General features: G+C 42.7%; 3 protein-coding genes across 8 annotated transcripts in view; 1 reads left to right on the top strand and 2 right to left on the bottom strand.

Moving 5' to 3' along the window:
• The window catches only part of CCDC191 (coiled-coil domain containing 191), a 115597-nt gene extending 105837 nt beyond the window's left edge, over positions 1-9760 (top strand). The window contains exon 19 of the mRNA XM_070465946.1: positions 7149-9760. Within this exon, the coding sequence (XP_070322047.1) occupies positions 7149-7215 (67 nt within the window). The 3' untranslated portion in view covers positions 7216-9760. The remainder of the gene's footprint in view (positions 1-7148) is intronic.
• On the bottom strand, positions 84-14908 carry ZDHHC23 (zinc finger DHHC-type palmitoyltransferase 23). 6 transcript variants are annotated; one of them, XM_020879681.2, is made up of 7 exons: positions 14818-14908; positions 14055-14221; positions 8902-9612; positions 7173-7340; positions 5358-5533; positions 4220-4337; positions 84-3148 (listed from the first exon to the last, which is right to left on the bottom strand). In XM_020879681.2, the coding sequence occupies exons 2-7, from the start codon at positions 14207-14209 to the stop codon at positions 2914-2916; spliced, it is 1563 nt and encodes a 520-aa protein (XP_020735340.1). In that variant the 5' UTR covers positions 14210-14221; positions 14818-14908; the 3' UTR covers positions 84-2913. The 6 variants fall into 6 exon arrangements, with proteins under 6 accessions (XP_020735340.1, XP_070322060.1, XP_070322064.1 ...); XM_070465959.1 differs by having other exon boundaries at positions 7173-7331; XM_070465963.1 differs by having other exon boundaries at positions 8902-9213.
• An 817-nt stretch (positions 14909-15725) lies between these two features.
• Positions 15726-22746, bottom strand: part of GRAMD1C (GRAM domain containing 1C) — a 106761-nt gene continuing 99740 nt past the window's right edge. Inside the window, 3 exon segments of the mRNA XM_070465965.1 lie at positions 15726-17393; positions 20931-21036; positions 21438-21548. Of these exon segments, the coding sequence (XP_070322066.1) occupies positions 17322-17393; positions 20931-21036; positions 21438-21548 (289 nt within the window). The 3' untranslated portion in view covers positions 15726-17321.

Genomic DNA, 22746 nt, shown 5'->3' with positions numbered 1-22746 from the left:
GTAGCCAGAGAGGCAGCCCAGCTCTAGTGCAGGTTTTTCTTAAAGCTCAAGAGTTCAGGAGACAAACCAAGAAGCATCAACTATTTTCCTTAAAGAAAGCACTTTATTTTCCCTTTAAACAACTTGGTCACAGTACATTATTTTACATGAATGGCAGTCATTTTTTAAATCTCCACTTAAAAGGCCTTGTGTCTGAGTCTGAGGTGGTAAGAGGATATGAATACAAGTATAAAAACAGTGCAAAACGTTTAGCCCACAGCCTCCAGAGTTGGCTTCAGAAATCCCCTCTAACGTTGCTGAGTTAGTTACATTAAATATGAAATTTAATATTAAATAAATTTTCCTGGGCTTCCTCTAGTCTAACATCAGACCCAGAAATGTAATCATATGAAAAGTCTCAGAAGCCCTAACAACTCAAACCGTCAAAATCACGCAGACCATAGGATCACAACAGGATGAGTTTGTGAGTTCTATAACACAGCATCTTGTCAGTGGCACCATCTGAAGAAACAGCGGATTTTAGTTGCATCCATAACTAGAATAGACTAGCTGTGGTTTTAAAGCTTTGCTCTCAGAAGTATGATTTTTCTATAAGTAAAAGATGCCATCAGGAAGGTTAGAGTAGTGACAAGTCACAGGCCTGATGGAAATAGTCACAACCCCTAAAGGTCTCTGTTCAACCAGTTTTTGACCTGCTGCTGATACTACAGTGAAAAGCTTTGTGCCAACTGAAGTGGGAATAACTATCCATTAGAAACAGGATTTTGCTGATTTTGCAAAAAGTTTGTATTAGTCACAACAAACATCCAGAAGAACATACTGAATTTTCTTCAGCATTAAGTGAAGCTTAGTTCTCATTCACAGCCTGCATCACCTTTGTAATGTTTAATACAAAATGGCACACTTTTCCAGCTTCTAATGAGAAAACCATTTTCCAAACAGGTGCCTCAAGCAAAAGTCTCCATTATCCATTTCTTATTTGAGGAAATGCTTTTTAAAATACAGGATACCAAAATATGGCTAAAATGAAGTTGTCATATAAACCTACTTACCTAATTTAAAGAGACCTTAAACCTCACAAAAATTAATTTTTAAACATCCTGGTTAAAACTGTGCTTCAAGATGTCATATTTTTGCTTATATAAGTTGAATTTAATAATAAAAAAGCTAACATCCTACCCAAAGGCAGTCTATTAAGCAGAAGGTCACTCTTACAGAGAAACTTAACAGCATTGTGTCTTCTGGCAGTGGAAGACTCTAGTATAGAAAATTTTTTCTTGCTAAAAATTTTACAAATACCAAGGACTACTGCATAAGAGAAAGTCTGTAGCAGTCTTTCTGCTAGGCAGATGGTACAGTGGAAGACCAGTACTTCATTCACCAAAGGAAACCACCACTACTTGGAAAGCAAAGATTTATAGGATCCTAAACACACACACACCGGTGGCTGACATGAGAAGAGCAACCCAGCATCCCCAAAACACACTTAAGGCTTGACTTCAGCAGCATCAGAGAAACCTACCAAAAAGGCATTGTCAACAGATGGTCAGCTTGCTTCAGGTGTGACCAGCAATAACCACAAAGTACTCTTTGGGTACCATAAGAAACGTTTTTAAGTATTGAAGGATTTTCTCCCTTTATGCAGTCCTGATCCTTAATGGTTTCTCCCTCTGATCTTCCAAGTGGACCCCTTTCTCTTCCCCAGGAAGAGGACACAGTGGCATGACCATAATGTAAGTGGTCAGATCACAGTAGATCATTTAGTAAACTCCACATCCAGTATGTTTAACAGAGGCTGAGGACATGGGGTGAAAGGGGGAGACCCACTTGTCTGCACTATATTGGGGCAAGCCTGCTCCTATAGCCAAGAAACTGTGGGCTTCAGGTCTGCTGGGCAATTCCCCACAGTCACCACCACCTTTCTCTGGGGCTCATTCATTCACAGAGGCCTTGTCCTTTTTTTTTTTTTTGCGTTTTTTTCAATGAGTTTATTTATTTGTGGTTGTGCAGGGTCTTCATGCTGTGTGGGCTCTTCTCTAGCTGCGGCAAGCAGAGGCTGCTCTCCAGTGTGTGTGTGGGGAGGGGGGGTGTAGGCTTCTCACTGCGGTGGCTCCTCTTGTTGCAGAGCACGGGCTCTGGCGCCCACAGACCTCAGTACTGTAGCTCCCACGCTCCAGAGCACCGACCCAGAGGCTGTGATGCATGGACTCAGCTGGTCTGCCATCTGGGGTCTTCCCAGACCCGGGGTGGAACTCGAGTCCCCTGCTTTGACAGGGGGGCGACTCTTTACCACTGAGCTGCCAGGAAAGCCCTCAGGCTATTTTAGATTCTAGTTTTCCATGCTCCTATCTGGTGAGAGAGGCCTGGGAGCTGGCAGTCCTCAGCCACAGTCCTGGCTCTGCCATCAAAAGCGCCGGGGCAAGCGCCTGCTCCTCCCTCAGTCGTGTCTGACCCTTTGCGACCCCACGGACCACAGCCCGCCAGGCCCCTGTCCATGGGATTTCCCAGGCAAGACTACTGGAGTGGGGTGCCATTTCCTTCTCCAGGCCTTGTCCTTTAAAAGAACAAAATCCCTCATATGGTTCCAGATGGTAAAGAGGCTTGAAAGTCCAGGAGTACAGCTAAAGAACGTCCCAGAGTCTACAGAAACTGCTCACAGATAGTCCCTTGGCTGTTGCTCCTTTTGGTGCAAATACTTCAATAGGCTTTTACCTCCACAAAACCACTGAGCTTTGCCAAGGTTTGTGCTTTCTTCTGTAAACTGCCAATCATGAAGTTCTCAACTTCAAACAAGCACCTTAATTCCAATCAGCCAGAATAATATGCAAAAAAAAAGTCCTTATCTGAGTGAGGGAAACAGTGAATTGCCCATCCAGGTAACCCTATTGTGGGTGTGTGTTATAAAGATGGTGATCATTCTTCATTCTCCCAAATGAGTCTGGTCTTTTGAGTAAAGACCATCTTCATCTTTATCTTCAGCTGGGGGCTTCCCAGGTGGCACCAGTAGTAAAAAATCTGCTTGCCAATGCAGGAGATGTAAGAGACACAGGTGTGAGCCTTGGGTCGGGGATATCCCCTGGTGGAAGAAATGGCATCCCACTCCAGTATTCTTGCCAGGAGAATCCAATGGACAGAGGAGCCTGGGGGGCTACAGTCATGGGGTCACAAAAGGGACACAACTGAGCCTCTGAGCGCAGGCACATCTTCAGCACAATGTATTTTCATTGTTGCTAAAGATTTGGCCAGAGGCCAAGATTACGGACTATCCTAACATTTCTGTGAATTTTATTATCAATTGCTAAGCAATCTGAGTTGGTTATGAATCTGGCATTCAAGAGACTACAATCAGAGATTTCTGGCCACGTGTGCTCTCCTTGACATTATTACTCTCTCTTATCTCCAACCCATACACAAAGGAATTAGTTATATCAAATCCAATGAATTCCAAATGAATGCCTGATTCTGGGCCAGGGATAGGGCATTACTGTACAAACCACAGACTGCTAACATCCCCAGACTTGCTCTTTGGCTCATCATCAATGTAATATGGAGTCCATCGTTCATTAAACAGTCCATCTCTGGGGAGAGCAATGACAAGCTTGTATAAAAATGTGTGTGTCGTGAGGAGGGCCTTGATTAATGGCAGGACGAGGGGTGGTGCCAGCTGCAGAGGGCAGAGTTGTAGAAGTAGCAATATTTCCTCTCGACCTTTATAAACCTCTTGCTACAGCAGCACACACAGAAAGACTGAAAAAGCTGGCAATATTTTTCCTATGTTAAGCTATAAGCCAAGGCAAATTTAAGACTCATGAATTCTTTGGGGTTCTACAAAGAAGTACAGGTACAAAACCAAGTATTTCAAGAGCTGTATTTTCCCCATGTGAAATCAATTGCCTTACCTTAATTCTATGGCAGAATGGGCCCATGCCAAATAGTTAATCATTTATACATTTTCCATTTTGAAATATGATTAAAGAAACAATTTAGTAAGAACTAGGGAAGAACAGTAATCTATTATTAGTGGAAACCACATATACCCTGTTTCTTCTCTCCCAGTGAGACACTTTTATCTTGGGAAAGGTGAATGAGAAGAAGGTGCAAGTTAAGTGGGAAGACATCAATCAGTCACTCAAAAAGAGCTCATGCCAGAACAATGTGAATGCCAAAAGACTGGTTTTTGCAACTTAGTGCTGTTACTGACAGTATCTGTATTACTTACGTGAACAAAAACGTCAAGCCCTTGGTATAACCAGCCACCCTACCCAGCCAGGAAGAGTGAACTGTTTCCCATAGGAGTGTCTGTTCTTGTCCAGTCATTGTCACAAGTGTGCAAGCACCTGATCAGGCAAAACATGGGAAGAAAAAAACATGGATGCCTACTGGAGTTACCTGAAGTAAATCCAAACAGAATAAATACATAAGAAGTAAGATAAATATAAGAATGCATCACCTAAATTCATGACCACTGTACATTATACTAGTAATAATTATGCTTAAAATCATCAACTGTCCTTTCAATATCAGATGATAGCATAAATCCATCTGGTCATCTGTGAGTAGTTAACATCTAATACTTCAGAAAGAGAAATTCCCCTAACTGTACAACATGGTATTTGAGAATCTGTTTTTCACTCTGAAATGCTGAAAACAGATTACTCTAATAATACTAGCTTCAATATTCCAACCTACAAATATTTATTCCAGTCTTAGGATTCTCCTAATAATACTTCATACCTCTCTGTGCTTTAGTTGTTTTTCCATGTTTTCTACATATCTCATCCCTCACGGGACCCCCGCACTCCAACAACCGCTCTGTGAGGTAGCCTGGGCAGGCAACAGTACGACTTGACAGATGAACCTGAGACTCGGCGAAGGGACTTGACTGAGGGTTGCATGGCTATTCAGAATTGAAAGAGGGACTAGAAACTCTCCTAATCCAAGGCTCCTTCTCCCATAGTAATGGGTGGAACTGCTTCTATCCATTTGTGCATTAGCAATCCACAACTTATGGTGACTTAGTTCGTTAGTAAGGTGACTGGAAAGGAATGGCTCTACTTCTACCTCTTTGATATAAAAATCTCTTTTAAGTTATGAAGTCAGAAAAATTCATTTCTTCCCAGTCCAGCGCCAAACCTGAGCATGGCCCTATAATGCCTGTAGGAATCAAAGGATAAACATGAGCATCCTGTGTGTACCAAAGTGTCTGATGCAAGGAAGCAGAGGGAGGAGCCACCCCCTCACCCCTGGAGCCATACAGAAGGCACTTCAGACAATGTCCTCGGCAGGGTGGTGGAAGGGGTGCACGCCCAAGGTGGAGAACTGGTGCCAGTTCCGCAGGAAGCCCCGATTGTACTGGCCTGTGTCCACAATGAGCCCGCAGAGCATCCGGCGCCCCGTCTTCTGTCGCAGGGCCTGCTGCACCTCCCTCTCGGTCACGTTGTAGCTGATGTTTATCAGCTGGATCAGGAAGATATAGGCCATGCTCCCCGTGATGATCACAGAGTACCACACGCAGGTGAAGCACAGAGCCGAGCTGGGAACGGGAAAAGGCAGGTCAGGGCGGCTGACACTTCACAATGAGAAAGCCATCCCCATGGTGACATTTTACACACACAGTACTTATTCTTAAGGACTCTGGCACCTTCCCTGATTACCCCATCTTTCCCATCTCTGGAATGCCAATAACCTGCTTCATTTATGACTAGTAAGATGTCCTATTTTATCATTAGCGGTGCCCCCTTTTCTAGGGTGTGAAACAGGAACAGCACGGACCGTTCTGTGTGTTTTGCAGCCCCCATACAACCAACACAATACCTGACAACACCATTCAAAACCTGTTTGCTGAATGAGTAATTCCTAAATTGTTCTCAGTGCAGAAGAAAATAAAGGCACCGTGAGATTGCTGAAAACGTCCCTCAAGGAATTGTGGGTGGAAACCCAGGAGCAATGCTAAGGTTACTCATCTCTGTTCTCTTAGGTTGCTGAGCACAAGTCAGAGGACAGCTCCCTGCACAGGCAGCCCTTTCCCTGTCAGCTCTGCAGGAGCATCAGGAACACAACCACACTTCAAATCCCACTGCTTCAAACCAAACAAAACCCCATAGGGCAAGAAAGCCACTTCCAGCTCATCTGATGTCTGCCAATTGGTTATTTTCGGTCAACATTTGCAAATGAGTTAGCTGGAAACTGGTTCAGAATCTTCACTGTTAAGCTGAAAGAGACCTCAGGGATGATTAAAGCACTACAAAGATGAGGAAAACTAAGACCCAGGGAGGAGACATGAATCGTTGGTCCACAGCACTGAGAATATAGTAGCTGGACTATGTTCTCATTTCATTTATGAGGCCCACAGAAGATCTAGAAAACTCACACTTACTAGCATACAAGGACCCTGAAGGTCCTTTGCTTTCTTCTCACTCTTTGTTTTCAAGACACTCTGCTTTGTCCGTCCAGGCGCTTGTCCATGGACAGCTCTGCTCCTTACTATTATAGACCCAGACATTCATGGGTATTAAAATAGATGAGTCCTCCTGGGGTTAAGACTGTCCTTTCTTCTTTATGTTGAGAATCTTCATAGGTTGTGAAATTCTTTGGTAACTACTATTCTTAGTGGCTTCTGTGATAAATGTCCTAAAGCAGAGTTTTGGGTGAGGCGGGTGGCGGGGGCCAGGCCAAAGCTAAAAAAATTCCAGCTTCTGTTAAAACATGGCAATCCTCACACTACAAATGGGCCCCAACCTAAAAACACTGAAGGAAATTTTGACCTAGATACTACAATAATCCTCGAGTGGTGATTAAAAAAAAAAACAGAACAGAAAAAAAAAATCAATGGAGGTTAAATAGAAAAGAAAGGTTACAGAGATTGTAAGCATTTCAGAAAAGGGTCAAAAGCAATAAATTAAGTCTGGGCTACAGAGCATCAGAAAGCAGCAATGAAGGGAGACATCCCCTGATCCTCACTTTTTAAGGTTGGCGCTCCTTCTGACATCACCCGAGAAAAATGAACATATCCGCTGCACAGTCATGTACGAGCAAATTTGGGGCTACCCAGCATCTCTAGAACCTGTCCTGTGTTTTGGGTGAGAACTTCTCACCCAGCCACAGATCACAGCCCCTTACGCTGACTGCAAACCCACTCCCTCTTCCAGGGGGCCCCTGTATGGAGATCTCACCTGTAATCTGAATATACTCCAGGGCAATAGAAGAGAGCTGTGAAGACACTTCTGTCTGTACAGATGGTGTCCAAGGTCAGCGTTATCCCATACACCGAGGTGAGCAGGAAGACCAAAAGGGCAAGTATAAATGCTTGATGGTTTGATTCTCCGACACAGCTATTTATCCTCAAAACAGCACAAGGGGGAAGAAAGCAAACATGTCTTTAAAAGTTCTCTATGTAACTCAATAAACAAGAAGGCATTTAATACAGGGATAGTATGCATTTCAGTTATTAAAAAAAATATATGTTCTCTTGTTTTCACTTTTAGGGAATTAAAAATTTGTCTGCTGAGAGATGTATTCTTACATTCTCTAATCTCTGCAAAGTGAAATCCTCTCATTCGTTTAAGGACAAAAGTACGTGAAAAGTAAAACATGGCTAACAAATCTTTCTAGATATTAGTAAGTGAGGTCTGTTACCCAATGTTAACACTGTCATCACTGCTATAAGGATAAGATGGTATCAGAGTTATAATAACTTAAAAATGCTAGATCAGAAGTATTACACAGTGTGGGAAAAAAATCCCTATTAAATACACATATTAATAAAAGATCCCAGGAGGTTAGAAATGCAGTGTGGGGTTGGGGAACAGCTCAATAGTATGCAGACTACTTGTCACGTACAGAGTTCCATGTCATGGCCGTTTGCAGGGCATGTTGATGGGCACATCAGGATAATCCAGTGGGCAGAGATCTCATAAGTGAGGCTATCAGGCCCTCTGCAAACCAGTGCTTGCAAATGGACCACCACCACCCTGCACACACACATGCAGGCATGCATGAGAATAAATGATGAAGACAGAGAAGAGGAAAACCTAAAAATGAAAATACCTGTTTACTCCTAAAGCCCAAAGCCCCAGAAAAACAGCTGTCCCTGTTCACAAGCCCTGAACTTAAGGTCTGCTTCTGTGCCATCCAGGCAGTCAGCACCCTCACCCTTCTCCACACCTCCTTCTAAGGGGGAGAGTGGAACATGACCGGAATCCTTGGCATAAGAAGAGTAATTCACTGACTGCAACTGCCTCAAGAGCAAGAAAGTTGCAAATAAGCTACTTAGAACATTCACACGGGAATGAATCACACCCCTTTTAAGATTTAGTCAGTAAAGCTGCAACATTTTCTTTAGAAGTCACATCTTACAGGCCTCAGGTGTCCTCATTTGTCACTGGGCAGCAAAGAAGTGCCCCCCAAAAGCCCACTTCTGCACAAATAACCAAATAGGGAATTATCTGTCAGGGCCGTAAGTCAAGAATGTAGACTAGAAATCATTGGCACATCTAAATGATGGAAGAATACACAGAGGATAAGAGTCACCTAGAGGTATAGGAACATGTTCTGAGCTATGTGAGGGAGATGCACGTATACTACTTCTAATACATTCTTTTTTTAAATGTCATTCAACTGTAGATACCTGTCTCATAGAAAGGAGAAAATGAGGGACAGCTAAGAAGAGAAAGCCACCCCCCCCCAAAAAAACACCTTCAGGAAATGACTGAAAAGAACTAAATTTGTGAAGCTCGAAAAACTGATGACTAAGTGGCAACATCATATAAAGCCCACAAATATCTACAAGGTGTAAAGCTGGGAAGGCGAGAAATGAGGATGGCACAAAGGAAAAGCACACTCAGCAAGAGTCTCACGTGAACTTATGTAGACTCTGCAAGCCTCCAGATCTTTCCAACATACCAGACACAGTGATGATCCATCCTCCTCACACAGATGCCACAGATCCGGCAGTGCCACGCCCGGGCTGGCCGCACCAACTGGCACTTGGTGCACCAGTCCTCCCTCCCTTTGGCCGGGCTTCCGGCCGATGTCCTCGGGGAGTCCTTAGTCTCATCCTTGGGAGCGCGGTTGTTGAGACTGCCCAACAGATCTGCACTGGGGAACCCCTTGGTCTTCTCAGGCCCTTTTCTGTTCAGGCATTCGACCTGGCTGTCACTTAGAGCCCTGTTGTTGTGTGCTGGGTTTCTGAGGTAGCCTGGATTCTTCTTGGCTCTGTACAAGGCAAAGAGGATGAGCAATAACCCGAAGGTAAGAAGAGCCAGCCGAGTGGGCCCCACACGCCCCTTGGGGACCACTTCCTGCAGGAACACGTAGTACATGTAGCCCAGGGAGAACAGTCCGAGGCTCAGGAAAAACAGAGTCTGTTCTTTCCTTCTGTGAGTGAGGTAGTAGTACCACAGAGCCAGCATGGGGAGGGAGGTCAAAACCACCACCCCCAGCAAGAAATGCCAGGAAGCCACACGGAGGAAGACAGGCAGCAGGAACAGTGGGGGAAGGATGCTAATGTTAACTTTCTTGGCTCCCCTAAGCCAAGGAATCCGGAGGCGGTCTGAGATTGTGTCCATGATCTTTTCACAGGTCTCAGGCTGCACGGACTTACACGTGATCCATCTATTCAGAAAGAGCACAGAGAAGGCACATGGTACATGTTTGTTGAATTAAAAACCACCCCACACTGCAGGCCAGACAGCAAGATAAATGATAAAAGATGCCAAAGGCCAAGGATTTAACTTCTTTACTATTAAACAAGAACCTTACAGATTCATGTATAATTTTTTAATTCAAATGAGAAAATATTTAAATATTTAACAGAACTATTTCTACATGGGACAAATACACAGGAATAAACATATTCCACCTAAGTACTGTTCAGACTTGGGTAGCTGTCAAGACATAAAAATCTCAAAAAAACCATTCACAATTTAGTTGTGAAGACAACATGGGAATTCAAGAAATATTATTAGATAAGTGACAAAATATAGGGCTTCTCTGGTGGCTCCCAGGTTAAAGCATCTGCCTGCAATGTGGGAGACCTGGGTTCAATCCCTGGGTCAGGAAAATCCCATGGAGAAAGAAATGGCAACCCACTCCAGTATTCTTGCCTGGAGAATCCCATGGACAGAGGAGCCTGGTGGGCTATAGTCCACGGGGTGGCAAAGAGTCAGACACGACTGAGCAACTTCACTTTCAAGTGACAAAATAATAAAATCGACCAATGAACTATATATGCCAAACACTGTAAGGAACGCTCAGAAGAGAGGACACATTTCTGGGTGGAGTCATCACAGGGGTCTCTGTGGGAAAAAGGAATCTGTGCTGGAACTTGATGCTGGCTAGTATTCATCTGGGTGGGGAGGAAGGCAAGGAGGCATTCCATGGAGAGACTTGAGCACAGCAGAAAACCCATCCTGGGCCTGGGGAGTAAACCAGTTCAGAAGGGCAGGGGATGGCATCAGGAAGAGTAGAGATCACACTCAGTTCAGTTCAGTTCAGTCCCTCAGTCATGTCCGACTCTTGGTGACCCCATGGACTGCAGTACACCAGGCTTCCCTATCCATCACCAACCCCAGGAGCTTGCTCAAACTCACATCCATCGAGTCAGTGATTGCCATCCAACCTTCTCATGCTCCATCATCCCCTTCTCCTCATGCCTTCAATCTTTCCCAGCATCAGGGTCTCTTCCAGTTCTTCGCATCAGGTGGCCAAAGTATTGAAGTTTCAGCTTCAGCATCAGTCCTTCCAACGAATATTCAGGACTGATTTCCTTTAGGATAGACTGGTTTGATCTCCTTGCAGTCCAAGGGTCTCTTAAGAGTCTTCTCCAACACCACAGTTCAAAAGCATCAATTGTTTGGCACCAGCTTTCTTTATAGTCCAACTCTCACATCCGTACATGACCACTGGAGAAAAAAAGCTTTGACTAGATGGACCTTTGTTGGCAAAGTAATGTCTCTGCTTTTTAATATGCTGTCTAGGTTGGTCATAGGTTTTCTTCCTAGGAGCAAGCATCTTTTAATTTCATGGCTGCAGTCACCATCTGCAGTGATTTTGGAGCCCAAGAAAATAAAGTCTCTCACTGCTTCCATTGTTTCCCCATCTGTATGCCATGAAGTGATTAGGACCGGATGTCATGATCTTAGTTTTCTGAATGTTGAGCTTTAAGCCAACTTTTTCACTCTCCTCTTTCACTTTGATCAAGAGGTTCGTTAGTTCTTCTTCACTTTCTGCCATAAGTGTGGTGTCATCTGCATATCTAAGGTTATTGATATTTCTCCCAGCAATCTTGATTCCAGCTTGTACTTCATCCAGCCCAGCATTTCGCATGATGTACTCTGCATATAAATTAAATAAGCACGGTGACAATACAAGTACAGGCTTGATGTACGTACTCCTTTCCCAATTTGGAACCAGTCTGTTGTTCCATGTCCAGTTCTAACTGTTGCTTCTTGACCTACATACAGATTTCTCAGGAGGCAGGTCAGGTAGTCTGATATTCCCATCTCTTTAAGAATTTTCCACAGTCTGTAGTGATCCACACAGTCAAAGGTGTAGTCAATACAGCAGAAGTAGATGTTTTTCCTGGAACTCTCTTGGTTTTTCTATGATCCAGTGGATGTTGGCAATTTGATCTCTGGTTCCTCTGCCTTTTCTAAAACCAGCTTGAACATCTGGAAGTTCATGGTTCATGTACTGTTGAAACGTGGCTTGAAAAATTTTGAGCATTACTTGCTAGCATGTGATACTAGTGCAATTGTGCAGTAGTTTGAGCATTCTTTGGCATTGCCTTTCTTCAGGATTGGAATGAAAACTGACCTTTCCCAGTCCTGTGGCCCCTGCTGAGTTTTCCAAATTTGCTGGCATATTGAGTGTAGCGCTTTCACAGCATCATCTTTTAGGATTTGAAATAGCTCAACTGGAATTCTATCACCTCCACTAGCTTTGTTCCTAGTGATGCTTCCTAAGGCCCACTTGGGTTCACATTCCAGGATGTCTGGCTCCAGGTGAGTGATTATACCATTGTGGTTATCTGGGTCATGAAGACCTTTTTAATATAGTTATTCTGTGTATTCTTGCCACCTCTTCTTAGTATCTTCTGCTTCTGTCAGATCCATACCATTTCTGTCCTTTATTGTGCCCAACTTTGCATGAAATGTTCCATTGGTATCTCTAACTTTCTTGAAGAGATCTCCTTATGCAAAATTCAGACTTAAACTGAAGAAAGTAGGGGAAAGCACTAGACCATCCAGGTATACCTAAATCAAATCCCTTATGTAATTTGATTATGAAATCAAGTTCCACTATTTGTGGAAGTGACAAATAGATTCAAGAGATTAGATCTGATAGAGTACCTGAAGAACTATGGATGGAGGTTCGTTGACACTGTACAGGAGGCAGTGATCAAGAAAAAGAAAAAGGCAAAATGGTTGTCTTACAAATAGCTGAGAAAAGAGATCACACTAGTATGACTCAAATGATGGAGCCTGGTCAACAGGTGGTATTGTTGACTTTTTTGCATACTTACGCTATTATGGAAAAGAACAGTTGAAGGAAGGATAACATCAATTTTAGAAATTTAGAATTTTAAAGAATAGGGCTAGACCTCGAAATGAATGGGAACTAATTATATTGGAGGCATACAGAGCAGCAGGTTTATGGAAATGCTGGGAGCTCATCTCCAGAGAAGGGTATGGAGAGAAGAGAACTCAGGGACAGCTCAGGTCTTAAGGGTTGGGAGGGAGGAAGAGTTAGAAGGCTAATGGAAAAGCAGTGGTTTTGAGTGATGCAGCTTACGGAAAAGGCATCATTTCTCCATTCATTAGTCCAAAGTGCTCCATTTTCTCAGGATGGATTTTACCTAAGTCTAAAGAACCTATACTTAAAGGCACCTGTAAGAGATTATATAGGGCCTTACAGGTGGCTCAGTGGTAAAGAATCCACCTGCAATGCAGGTGACGTGGGATTGACCCCAAGATCAGAAAGATCCCCTCGAAAAAGAAATGACAACCTACTCCAGTATTCTTGCCTGGGAAATCCCATAGACACAGGAGTCTGGGGGACTACAGTCCATGGGGTTGCAAAAGAGCTGGACACAACTTAGCACTAAACAACAATAAGACATTATACACACTGTCAAAGAAGAATTACAAAGGGGTTATGGAATACTAGACTACAGTAGTCCCCAGGAATGCATCTCGCAGCAAGATTAATGCACCAAGGTGTAAGTCAGCAATTTGCCATTTCAATGACTTTTTTTTAACCAGAAGTAATTACCAATGGGAAAAGCAAGTCTCCACCATCCTTATCCTCCCCACACTATGCTTTCCATGTGATAACAGTTTTTAAATATATAACAGATATAATATAAATATAAAATGGATAAAAACCAGATTATTACTATTTGGTACAAAATATTTTCAGTGATGTTAGAAATTGGCTCTTTGGATAATTAATTTTCATCACTTGGGATAATGGTGAAAATAAAAGCCAAATGTAAAACAGCATCAATCAGGACAGTGCTGTCGCTCATGCTGAAAACAACCCATCCAGGGTAGGATCACGCCTCTGGCTGGATCGCCTCCCCAGAAAGAAGGGTGAGACCGATTTTTCAACCCTCAAGGCCCTTTGTGGCCAAGTGCAAGCCAGTCCCAAGGTGTCAGTCTCTGAATGCTGAGACCACCGAGAATGTAGGAACTTCCTGGTACTAATGTGTTCATTTTAAACTTACAGATTGTACTGGCCTGCATTTTATTTTTTTATACAATTTAACTTGTCTACTATTCCTTTATCTGCCTGTTCTCTCCATCATCTTCTCCCTTTAAGTCAGAAATAATAATTCCTAATAAACTGGGCTGAACAGACAGTTGTGCACTACTGAGTAATAAGTCATCTTTACCAAGTCCTCACGCTTGACACAGAAGACAACTTTCAATTGGAGATAAGTAGAAATAGAATGAAGAGCAAATTCTAGCGTTCCGGATGGCTAAGCTGCAAGTATACGTGGTAGTTCGCAAAAGGGCCGGTGGGGTCAGTATCAAGAAACACACAGTGCTTACCTATCACACCCTTCGTCCAGATCTTGGCAATCACACAAGCAAGCAGCCACGTGGTTCTTTTCCCCATTTCGATCTATGTACTCGCAGCAGCACAGGGGCTCCAATTCAGGTTCTTCCGCTTTGGTTTTCTTCACTGGCTTCACACTGCCCTTCATTTCCACCTGTCACTACGAAGCACACGAAGCCCTCAGAAAGAAAAGTGGAACGAATACAACTCACATTTCGTAAACACATCCACGTCTATCTCTGATTAACCACCAACGCCTGAGAATTAAAAAAGTGAGAAAGAAGGGGAGGTGGTCCCCTTTTCATCAGGATTTTCTGGCTGTCTTTGGCAAGACGCAGAGCTCTAGGGCTCTAGCCGCTTCCGAGCTGCCTTCAACTCCAGGTACCCCATGCAGGACCGGCGCCGTCTGGGCACCAGCGGTTCCCATAACGACAACCGACTACGCGGCCCGGGACAGCCGGGGCGCGGCTGGCTGCGCTCACCTGCGGGTGCGGACTGGGGAGAGCCGAGCTGTCCCCGTCCGAAGCCTGGGCGCGGGTGGAAACACCCTCATGGCTGCGGGCGGAAACAAAGCGTCTACCCGCTGGGGCCGACGACCCGACTCGGGAGAGGAGCCCGGGCAACGCTCGGGGTCGCCGTCCAGCCCCGCTTCTCTTCAGCTGGGCGCGCCTCTGCCGCCAGTCAATCGCAAGAACGTGGGCGGACCGAGAACGCCACGCCGCCCAGCCCGAAGAATGACCTTGGGAGGGAAGTTACCTGTGCTCCGGAGCCGAGGTGCGGCTACAGCCAAAGAGGCCGAGGCGGAGAGAAGCAGGGTCGGCTTCTCCCGGGGCGCGGACGTGGCTCCAGGATCTCTGCTCCGCGGGGCTCCGGGCGGGAAGACTGGAGTCTCGGGGACCTCGGCTTCGCTCTCCGCTGCCGCCCACCTGTGACCACAACCGGCCTCCGCCCGGGCGGTGCTTCCGCCGCCCCCGGGCCGGCGGGGTTCAGCGCCGCAGGTCCGCGAGCTTCCGGGTGCCCCGCCCCCGGCGCCGGGGATCCCCGCCCGCCCGCACGTGCGGAGGCTCCCCCTGCCCTAGCGAGGCCCCTCCCCGGCCCGCGGCCCGGATGCCCGCGGGGGCGCAGGAGCCGAGCTCCGGGTCCCGGAGCCGGTCCAGGCGGTCGGGCCCCGGGCTGGCCCCGCACCTCCGCCCCGCCCCAGAGGCGGCCGCCCAGACCCCGCCCGGCCCCGCGGGTGCCTCGGGTTGGGGAACGCGCGGAGGCGGAAATACGGGAAACCCCAGAGCCCGGAGGGTTTCCGAAGTACAGGAGAGCCGTGGTTCGGCCAGTCTCTCTGAGACTACAGCAACAGGCGTTGGTGGAGCTCTCCACCGCGAATTGTTACCGACGTACCGCCCCCAAATTCGCTAACCTTCTCTTAAAGGCCCATCCCTGTCCTTGATGTTTTAATTATCCAACTTGTTCATTTTCATGATTTCCGGCAAGCAGTCTGCATTAGACCAGCAGGTTGCATATTAGAAATAAAAACTGCCCTAAGATGAGAGTCCTCTTTGGGTTTTAATTTTGCACAGATTTTTTTTAAGCGTGCCGGCGCATGTATATGTTTTCACTGAAACAGGGTTTCTAGTTTGGGGAGGGTTTGACAGAAAAAGAAGAAAAACGACTTAGACATTTTGGATTTTATTGATACTCAATTTACATAGGCTCAAATACAGTTAATTGAATTCTGCACATATTTAGTCATAATTTATAAAGCAACTTTGGTAACTTTCTTTTGAGGTATTTTATGAAGTACAAGTTTTGAGGATACATCACAAATATATTCAGCTTCTCATTGACCATTTTTGTGAACTTAACAGAGACCAAGTTTTAGAGTGACAATCCAGTCATTCTTGCTCACAGTCAGACACCTCATAGATCTTTATCATAAAACCTCCAGGTAGATACACTGGTAGGTAGGTTAGTTGGGATTCACCCAGAGAAACCTGGTTCTCCTCTAATCCAGTCAATGCTTTTCTTTCTCTGTGAGCATCACAAAAATGACTTTAGCAATCCCATGTGGCTTGAATGACTCTGGGCAAAAAAAAACATTTAAAGGCAATTGTTATTCAAACAGTAAGAATATATACAAATTATTCTGCAATGTCCCTCTCTTGTTCCAGAGACATAACTTCTATTAAGACACATATGCCTAACAACTTTGAAAGAGCCAAAGCTCATGTCTGATTTACAACTTGTCAGTGCACTTGTATTGGGAGATAACGCCCCCCAAAGTCTTCATTAAAGAGTTAAAAGTTTTGTGTCTGGCTTACAACTGACTGACTATAGTCACACACACATGAATGAGTAAATAAAGCCATACGTGGCTACTGAAAAGTAATCCACAAATTATTTTCAACCAGATGGCTCATTTCCATCATAAAAGTTTTCTAAGCTGAAGCCAAGCTTAGTTCAAGTATGCATTTGCTCTGACACTAAAATGCCCAGGTTTTAACATAATCTTTTTAAAACGCAGAGCACAGTTCTTCATTTTGAGGGTTGGTATCCTATATGCTTCCTTTTCTGAAGTGGACTTTTCTGCTATTTGATGTATGAAGAGGCAAGATAATTGCACCTCTGACAGCCCCCTGAAGAAACACTTATTTCCTTCATATACAACATGGCTGAAGAATCTTTCAGATAATCATCAACATGCAGATTCAAAAGGTTCAACTATTGAATTTACTTACTAAACAAATGAAGACACTGTAATATTTACAGTACACAAAGCTATGTTATAATATATGCCTGAAAACTGATAATAATAAGTTTTAAAAGATAAAAGATAATAATGATTTAGAGGTTTCTTCTGTTGTCTTCTTTATCCTCTTTAATGTTTACCTGTGAAAACAGCCTAATGGATACATACTAATTCTGTGCTAACAGATAAACTTAAAGCATTAAACTTTAAACCTCACTGTGAAAATGAGGCCATACCACTCAGTTCTTTTTATGTCACAAAACTTCAAATCCACAAAATATTTCACGCTTCATTGGAGAAATTCACAGCTTAGAATTATGTATAAGAACTGAAAGGATGGATTCTTAAGGCCATCGGAGGCTAATTCTCCAGTAAGTGTTATTAGAAAGAATGTTCATATTAGACGTATGAATAATGAAAAAATATTGAAATGTTCCTGTGACCATTCAAATCTTCTGGTTTTCTTCAAGATGTTGTCTTTTGGTTCCACATATCTCTACAATTTTGGTCCTTAAGATCACTAGCTTTGGATAGTCTTGTTCTTACTTAGTAGATCAAAGGTTCTCTGAAGCATAATAAGTGAGCTCTTCAACTGCGGAGAAAAATTTTCAAAATCACATTGTTTATATTTTTCTGATTATTTGTATGCCAGAAGTTTGCATTTAATAAAATTGTCTACACTGATGCCCAAATAAAAGACTGATTATAAAATGCCTTATTCCTTAGGTTATCTGTCAGTGTGAAAGGGCTCTTCCAGTTTGCTGCAGTACTGCACTTCTTCCTATGACACACTGCTTTGTGCTCTACCTATCAATAAGTCCATTCATCAGAAGATCCAACGTGAAGAGCTTGTTTTCTGAAATGGTTTCTGAAGCTGCAGTGATCTCCCCACCATCCCCTAAACAACTCAAGTTCCACTCCAGGCCTTTGTTTGCTACTATGCTCATGTTCATCTTCACCTATCTAAAACTGAGCCATCCCCACTGTTTCCCCTAATCATCCTGCCTCTAAACTTCTAAATTATTACTACTTACTTTGATGCTTAATTTTGTACTTTTTAAAGTAGTCTTTATCATGCACATGGACATCTGATATCTCTAATAAAATTCTAGACAACTTGAGAGCAATAATTATGTCTTATTCTTTTTTGTAGTCATTTTTTAATTCATTCTTTCAACAAATATTTTTTGTTCACCTGTTACATGCTGGGCACTGTGCTAAGTCCTGGGTATATAATGGTGAACCAAATAGGCACTGCTCCTGCCTTCATGGAACTCACAGACTAGTGAGGGACTCAGAACCAAAACAAATAATCTCATCCATAAATATATACTTACACACTATATGATACAAAGTTTTTCACTTGAACAACTGGAAGATGATAGTATCATTTTTTGAAATTATGTCAACTAGCAGAGAATTGAGTTTGGCTCAGGATGAAAATTGGATTCTGTTTTAGACACGATCAGTTTGGGGCACCTGTTAGCATCTAGGTAAAGATACCAAGTCAGCAAGTGGCTGTTTTGGTTCTGAGTCCCTAAAACTCCTCTGTCCATGGGATTCCCCAGGCAAGAATACTGGAATGGGTTGCCATTTCCTTCTCCAGGAGATCTTCCCAACCCAGGGATTGAACCTGTGTCTCCTGCATTGGCAGGCAGGTTATTTACCACTGAGCCACAGGGAAGCCTGTGAGATGGTTAGATGGCATTACCAACTCAGTGCACATGAATCTGGGCAAACTCTGGGAGACAGTGGAAGACAGAGGATCCTGGTGTGCTACAGTCCATGGAGTTGCAAAGAGTCAGACACGACTTAGCAACTTAACAATTAGATAGAGGTGATGGTTGCACTACCTTGTGATTATACTAAAAATTCTTTAAAAGGTGAATGTTATGGTATGTAAGCTATTTCATAATAAAGCTAGGTTTTTTCATGGTTCTAAAGAAGGGAAGATTAGATATATTTCAAGAAAGGAATGGTCAGCTCTGTCAAATGCAGGCACTGTAAGATTAAAACTCAGAAAAAAAGGTACATTAACTTTAAAAGTCAGAGGCTACTGGGAGCTTAGCTTGGGCAGTGTCAGCAGAAGAAATCAAGGCAGTGCACACTGAAGAGGGAATAAGTAGATTAAATACATGCATACAATTTTGCTCCCTCCTGCAACCCCACCAAAAGCACAGTAAAGGCATTTTTTTTTTTAAGGCATAAATCCATGAGGTTGGGGGTAGGGGGGAACAGAAAGGCAACAAGAGAAACATGACTTTGGAGACTGGAAGGAAGAAGGATGACTTGGCAGCCCTGAAAACGCTGAATCCCAAGCCAACAGTAAAGAATGTTGAGAACCAAACAAATTTACCCTGAAGAATCCTCAAAAGCCTCAGGAATTGACAGGCACCTTTGAAAGCAGGAATAAAGAGGAACTGAAATAAGAATGACTGGATGAACTTTTGGACATGTGGCCTCTCCTACTACCTGGGCGGAAGTCTGAAGTCCTATTTTCTGGAGAGGATAAACAGACAATCTCTGGCAGTCTGGCCAGGAGGATGCCAAAACATCAGTAAAGACAGCAGTACTGACCAAGAATAGGGACTACACAGTAACATGTACACTGTGCTCTTGGATTGTCCCATCGCCCTGCCCCCTCTATCCCTCTGCTCTCAGTCAGCTCCTAAAATGCAGGCAGCCAGCCCTTAATTCTTCAGGGAGGAGACTGAAAGAGTCCTCTGTGGAAACTGACCAGTCCAAGAGTAAAGACCTAAAGATGCTGACATGAGGATTTCTTAACCAACAAGCCAGCCAGATATACTGAGAAGTTAAGGGTAGACCAGCCCAGCTCACACATGAAGAACTTTGGATCCACACAGGCAGACAGCAAAAGACTACAGATATCTAAAGAAATCCCCTAGCCCTAAGGACAGAAATCAAAAGAGGGGGAAAGGATCTTGCTGGAAAGCGGGTATGCAAGAAGAAGAAAAATATATTTTTTTTTAAATTATCAGTAACGTGATCAGAGAGAAAGATACTATAGCCACTTAAAAAGTTCACAATTTCATTTTTTAAAAAAGAAAATTCAGAGAAATTTGAAATTAAAAATTAGCAAAAAACTGAAAAACTCAGTAGAAGAATTTGAAGATTAAAAGAGGAAATTTCTGGGAAGTAGAATAAAAAGGCAAAAAGCTGGAAAGCTGGAAAGAAAAGCTAAGGTTAGACAACCTATCCAACAGAAGGCCAATGCCTGATTACAGGAACTATAGAAATCTCTACTTTTCAATTCTGAAAAGTTGTTGTTTGCTTATTATCTAAAATATATTTATTTCAGTCCTTGTTGTTGTTCAGTCACTAAGTCATATCCGACTGCTTTCGACCCCATGAACTATGGCACACCAGGCTTCCCTGTCCTTTACTATCTCTCTGAGTTTGCTCAAACTCTTGTCCAAAGAGTCAGTGAGACTTGAAAAGTACACAAATCTTATATTATAATGGGAGTATTAGTCTTTATTTTTCAAAGGTAATCCTAAATTTTGATTCATAGAACCAAGCAGCACATATTGATGACAAGAGAGAACACTTATAGAAAACACCAAAATAACCTATGTATTTATTCTTCAATGGGGAACTGGTAAAATAATTATGCCACATGTACAGTTGAATTCTATAAGCTACTAAAAGAAGAAGTGCTTTATATGCTGATACAGAAGTATCTCCATGATACATGGTTAATAGATAAAAACAAAACAATGGACAGTGTATATAATATCTATCATTTCTATAAAAAGAGCTAATTTTTTTTTTAAAGAGCTAATGTTAAGCATGAAATCTTATATAGAAGGAGCAATAAAAAGAATGAGGTAGACGTATACATACTGATATGGAGACACCTTCAAATATATTACTAATTGAAAAAAGGAGGGTATGCAATGGTAAGTATAGTATATTTCCATTTTTTAAAAAAAGTATTGATAAAAGTACCTATATACATAAAATTCATAATCCAGAAACTGGCAAGGTTAGATGCCTCTAGAAGGGGGCTTTATTCAAATAATGGTATAGTGAATATTCTCTCACAGCCAGAGAAGCAACTGAATCACTGGGATGAGTACCAAGTACCATGGCACACAGAGGTACCAACCTGTTCCAGCATCACCATGGAGTCCCGGAGCACTCGTTTTAAGTGATGGGCCTGGCCTTTGCTCTTTTGAACAGCTTCCGCTCTTGACACCAAATCGGAGGCTAAACTGAAAGAAAAGTACCATCTTAAAGATCAGGAAATAGGGACTTCCTGGCAGTCCAGTGGCTAAGACTCTGCACTTCCAATGCAAGGGGCCCAGGTTTGATCCCAGGTTGGGGAACTAGATCCCACATGCCACAGCTAAGAGTTTGCATGCAGCAACTAAAATATCCTTCATGCTACAACTAAGACCTGGCACAGCCAAATAAATAATTTTAAAATTTTTTGAAAGATCAAGGGAAAGGCTTCTAGCCTTTTCCAGAAATCATTAGCCCCATAAATTTGCAGGTAAAACAAAACAGTATATGACTAAAGAGAAGTTGGCAGACCAAACTCTCTAAAACTGGACTTACATTTTCTGCAGCATAGGAATTATTCAAGTAATAGGTTGTGGAAAGGAAGACTTACTTTAAAGATTTTTCTTCTTGGAGATGAAGACGGTAAAAGGACTGAGCAGCATATTCTATCTTTGATAACTTCAGAAACAGCATCACATTCAGCAAAACTAGCAACAGCAAACTAGACAGAGAAAATCAGACCTGGTTAATCCACTCTCATTCAGACCTAAAGCATTGCTAATGCAGGAGAGACAGGCAAAAGCTTCAAAAATGCCTATTACCCAGACTAGTTTCCAATTAGTTATTATTTAAATTAATTATTATTATTTTATTGTATGAAATAATAACTTTAAGTATTAAGTGGATGTTGAGGGAAAAGTTGGAAGGTAACTAGTGACAATGAAGTCCTCAAATAAGCAGGTTGGGATTGTCCCTGACGTCTCTCCTCTCTGCCAGGAATCCTAACCAGTGTTGATGTGCAACCACCAGCCTAGAAATCTACCACATTAGCTTTCAAGATCTATTTTGGGGTGCTTTTGTCTTAAGCAATTACACATGCATAATACTGTACTTCAGAAAGGAAATGAAGATCAATATGGATTTGCTCTTAGATCGTTATGTACCTCTTATTCCCAGCGGAAGCAAAAACAAATGCACATTCAGCAAAAATTCCTTCTGGTTCAACTTAGACAAAGTTTCAAATCCCAAACAGACATCAATGGTATCATATGTAAAATGCTACTTGTTAAATACACTTACTTTGTTGGTATTCACAACGGCATGTCAAGTGAATGAATGTATCTCATTACATATACATGCAAATACATAGGTGGCATCATATCTCATTTTTTCCTGTTAAAATATTGACTTGCCTTAAAATATACACTATTCACTTTTACCCATCCTGAAGATGAAAACTAAGGTAGTGGAGAAAAAATCAAATTTATGAAATGGCATAAAAATCAACATTTAATATCTGACTATAAATTTTCTGCAAAGTGATACAAAAGATCATAATATATACTATTCAAAATTGTCACAGCAAATCAATTTAAGCAGAATATGAAAAGCTTTTATAAAACTTGAAGGTACAACAAACATTTTCTATGTTCTGAAGTCTATAATTAGAAAAAAAAGGCTGATATAAGAATTTCTTTCCAAAAAATATATCCAGAGAGTATCATCCAGTCAGAACTAATTCAATTAAATCTAATGGACTACCCCATGATCCAAGTATAGCCATGGAGATAGAAAGTGAAAAGTGAAAGTGAAGTCACTCAGTTGTGTCCGACTCCTTGCAGCCCCGTGGACTGTAGTCCACCAGGCTCCTCTGTCCATGGGATTCTCCAGGCAAGAATACTGGAGTGGGTTGCCATTTC

Source organism: Odocoileus virginianus, chromosome 4, assembly GCF_023699985.2.
Source record: "Odocoileus virginianus isolate 20LAN1187 ecotype Illinois chromosome 4, Ovbor_1.2, whole genome shotgun sequence".
Lineage (NCBI taxonomy): Eukaryota > Metazoa > Chordata > Mammalia > Artiodactyla > Cervidae > Odocoileus > Odocoileus virginianus.
This window is presented reverse-complemented; position numbering and strand designations above follow the sequence as displayed.

What these genes read in the sequence shown, in the direction of transcription:
- ZDHHC23 (XM_020879681.2), bottom strand. Translation starts at nt 14,209, where the DNA reads ATGAAGGGCAGTGTGAAGCCAGTGAAGAAAACCAAAGCGGAAGAACCT. An exon ending in CGGGCTCATTGTGGACACAG is followed by an intron (nt 4,338 to 5,357) that starts GCCAGTACAATC and finishes TTGCCTGATCAG; the next exon opens with GTGCTTGCACACTTGTGACA. An exon ending in GGCTTGACGTTTTTGTTCAC is followed by an intron (nt 3,149 to 4,219) that starts GTAAGTAATACA and finishes CCATGACTGTAG; the next exon opens with CCCCCCAGGCTCCTCTGTCC.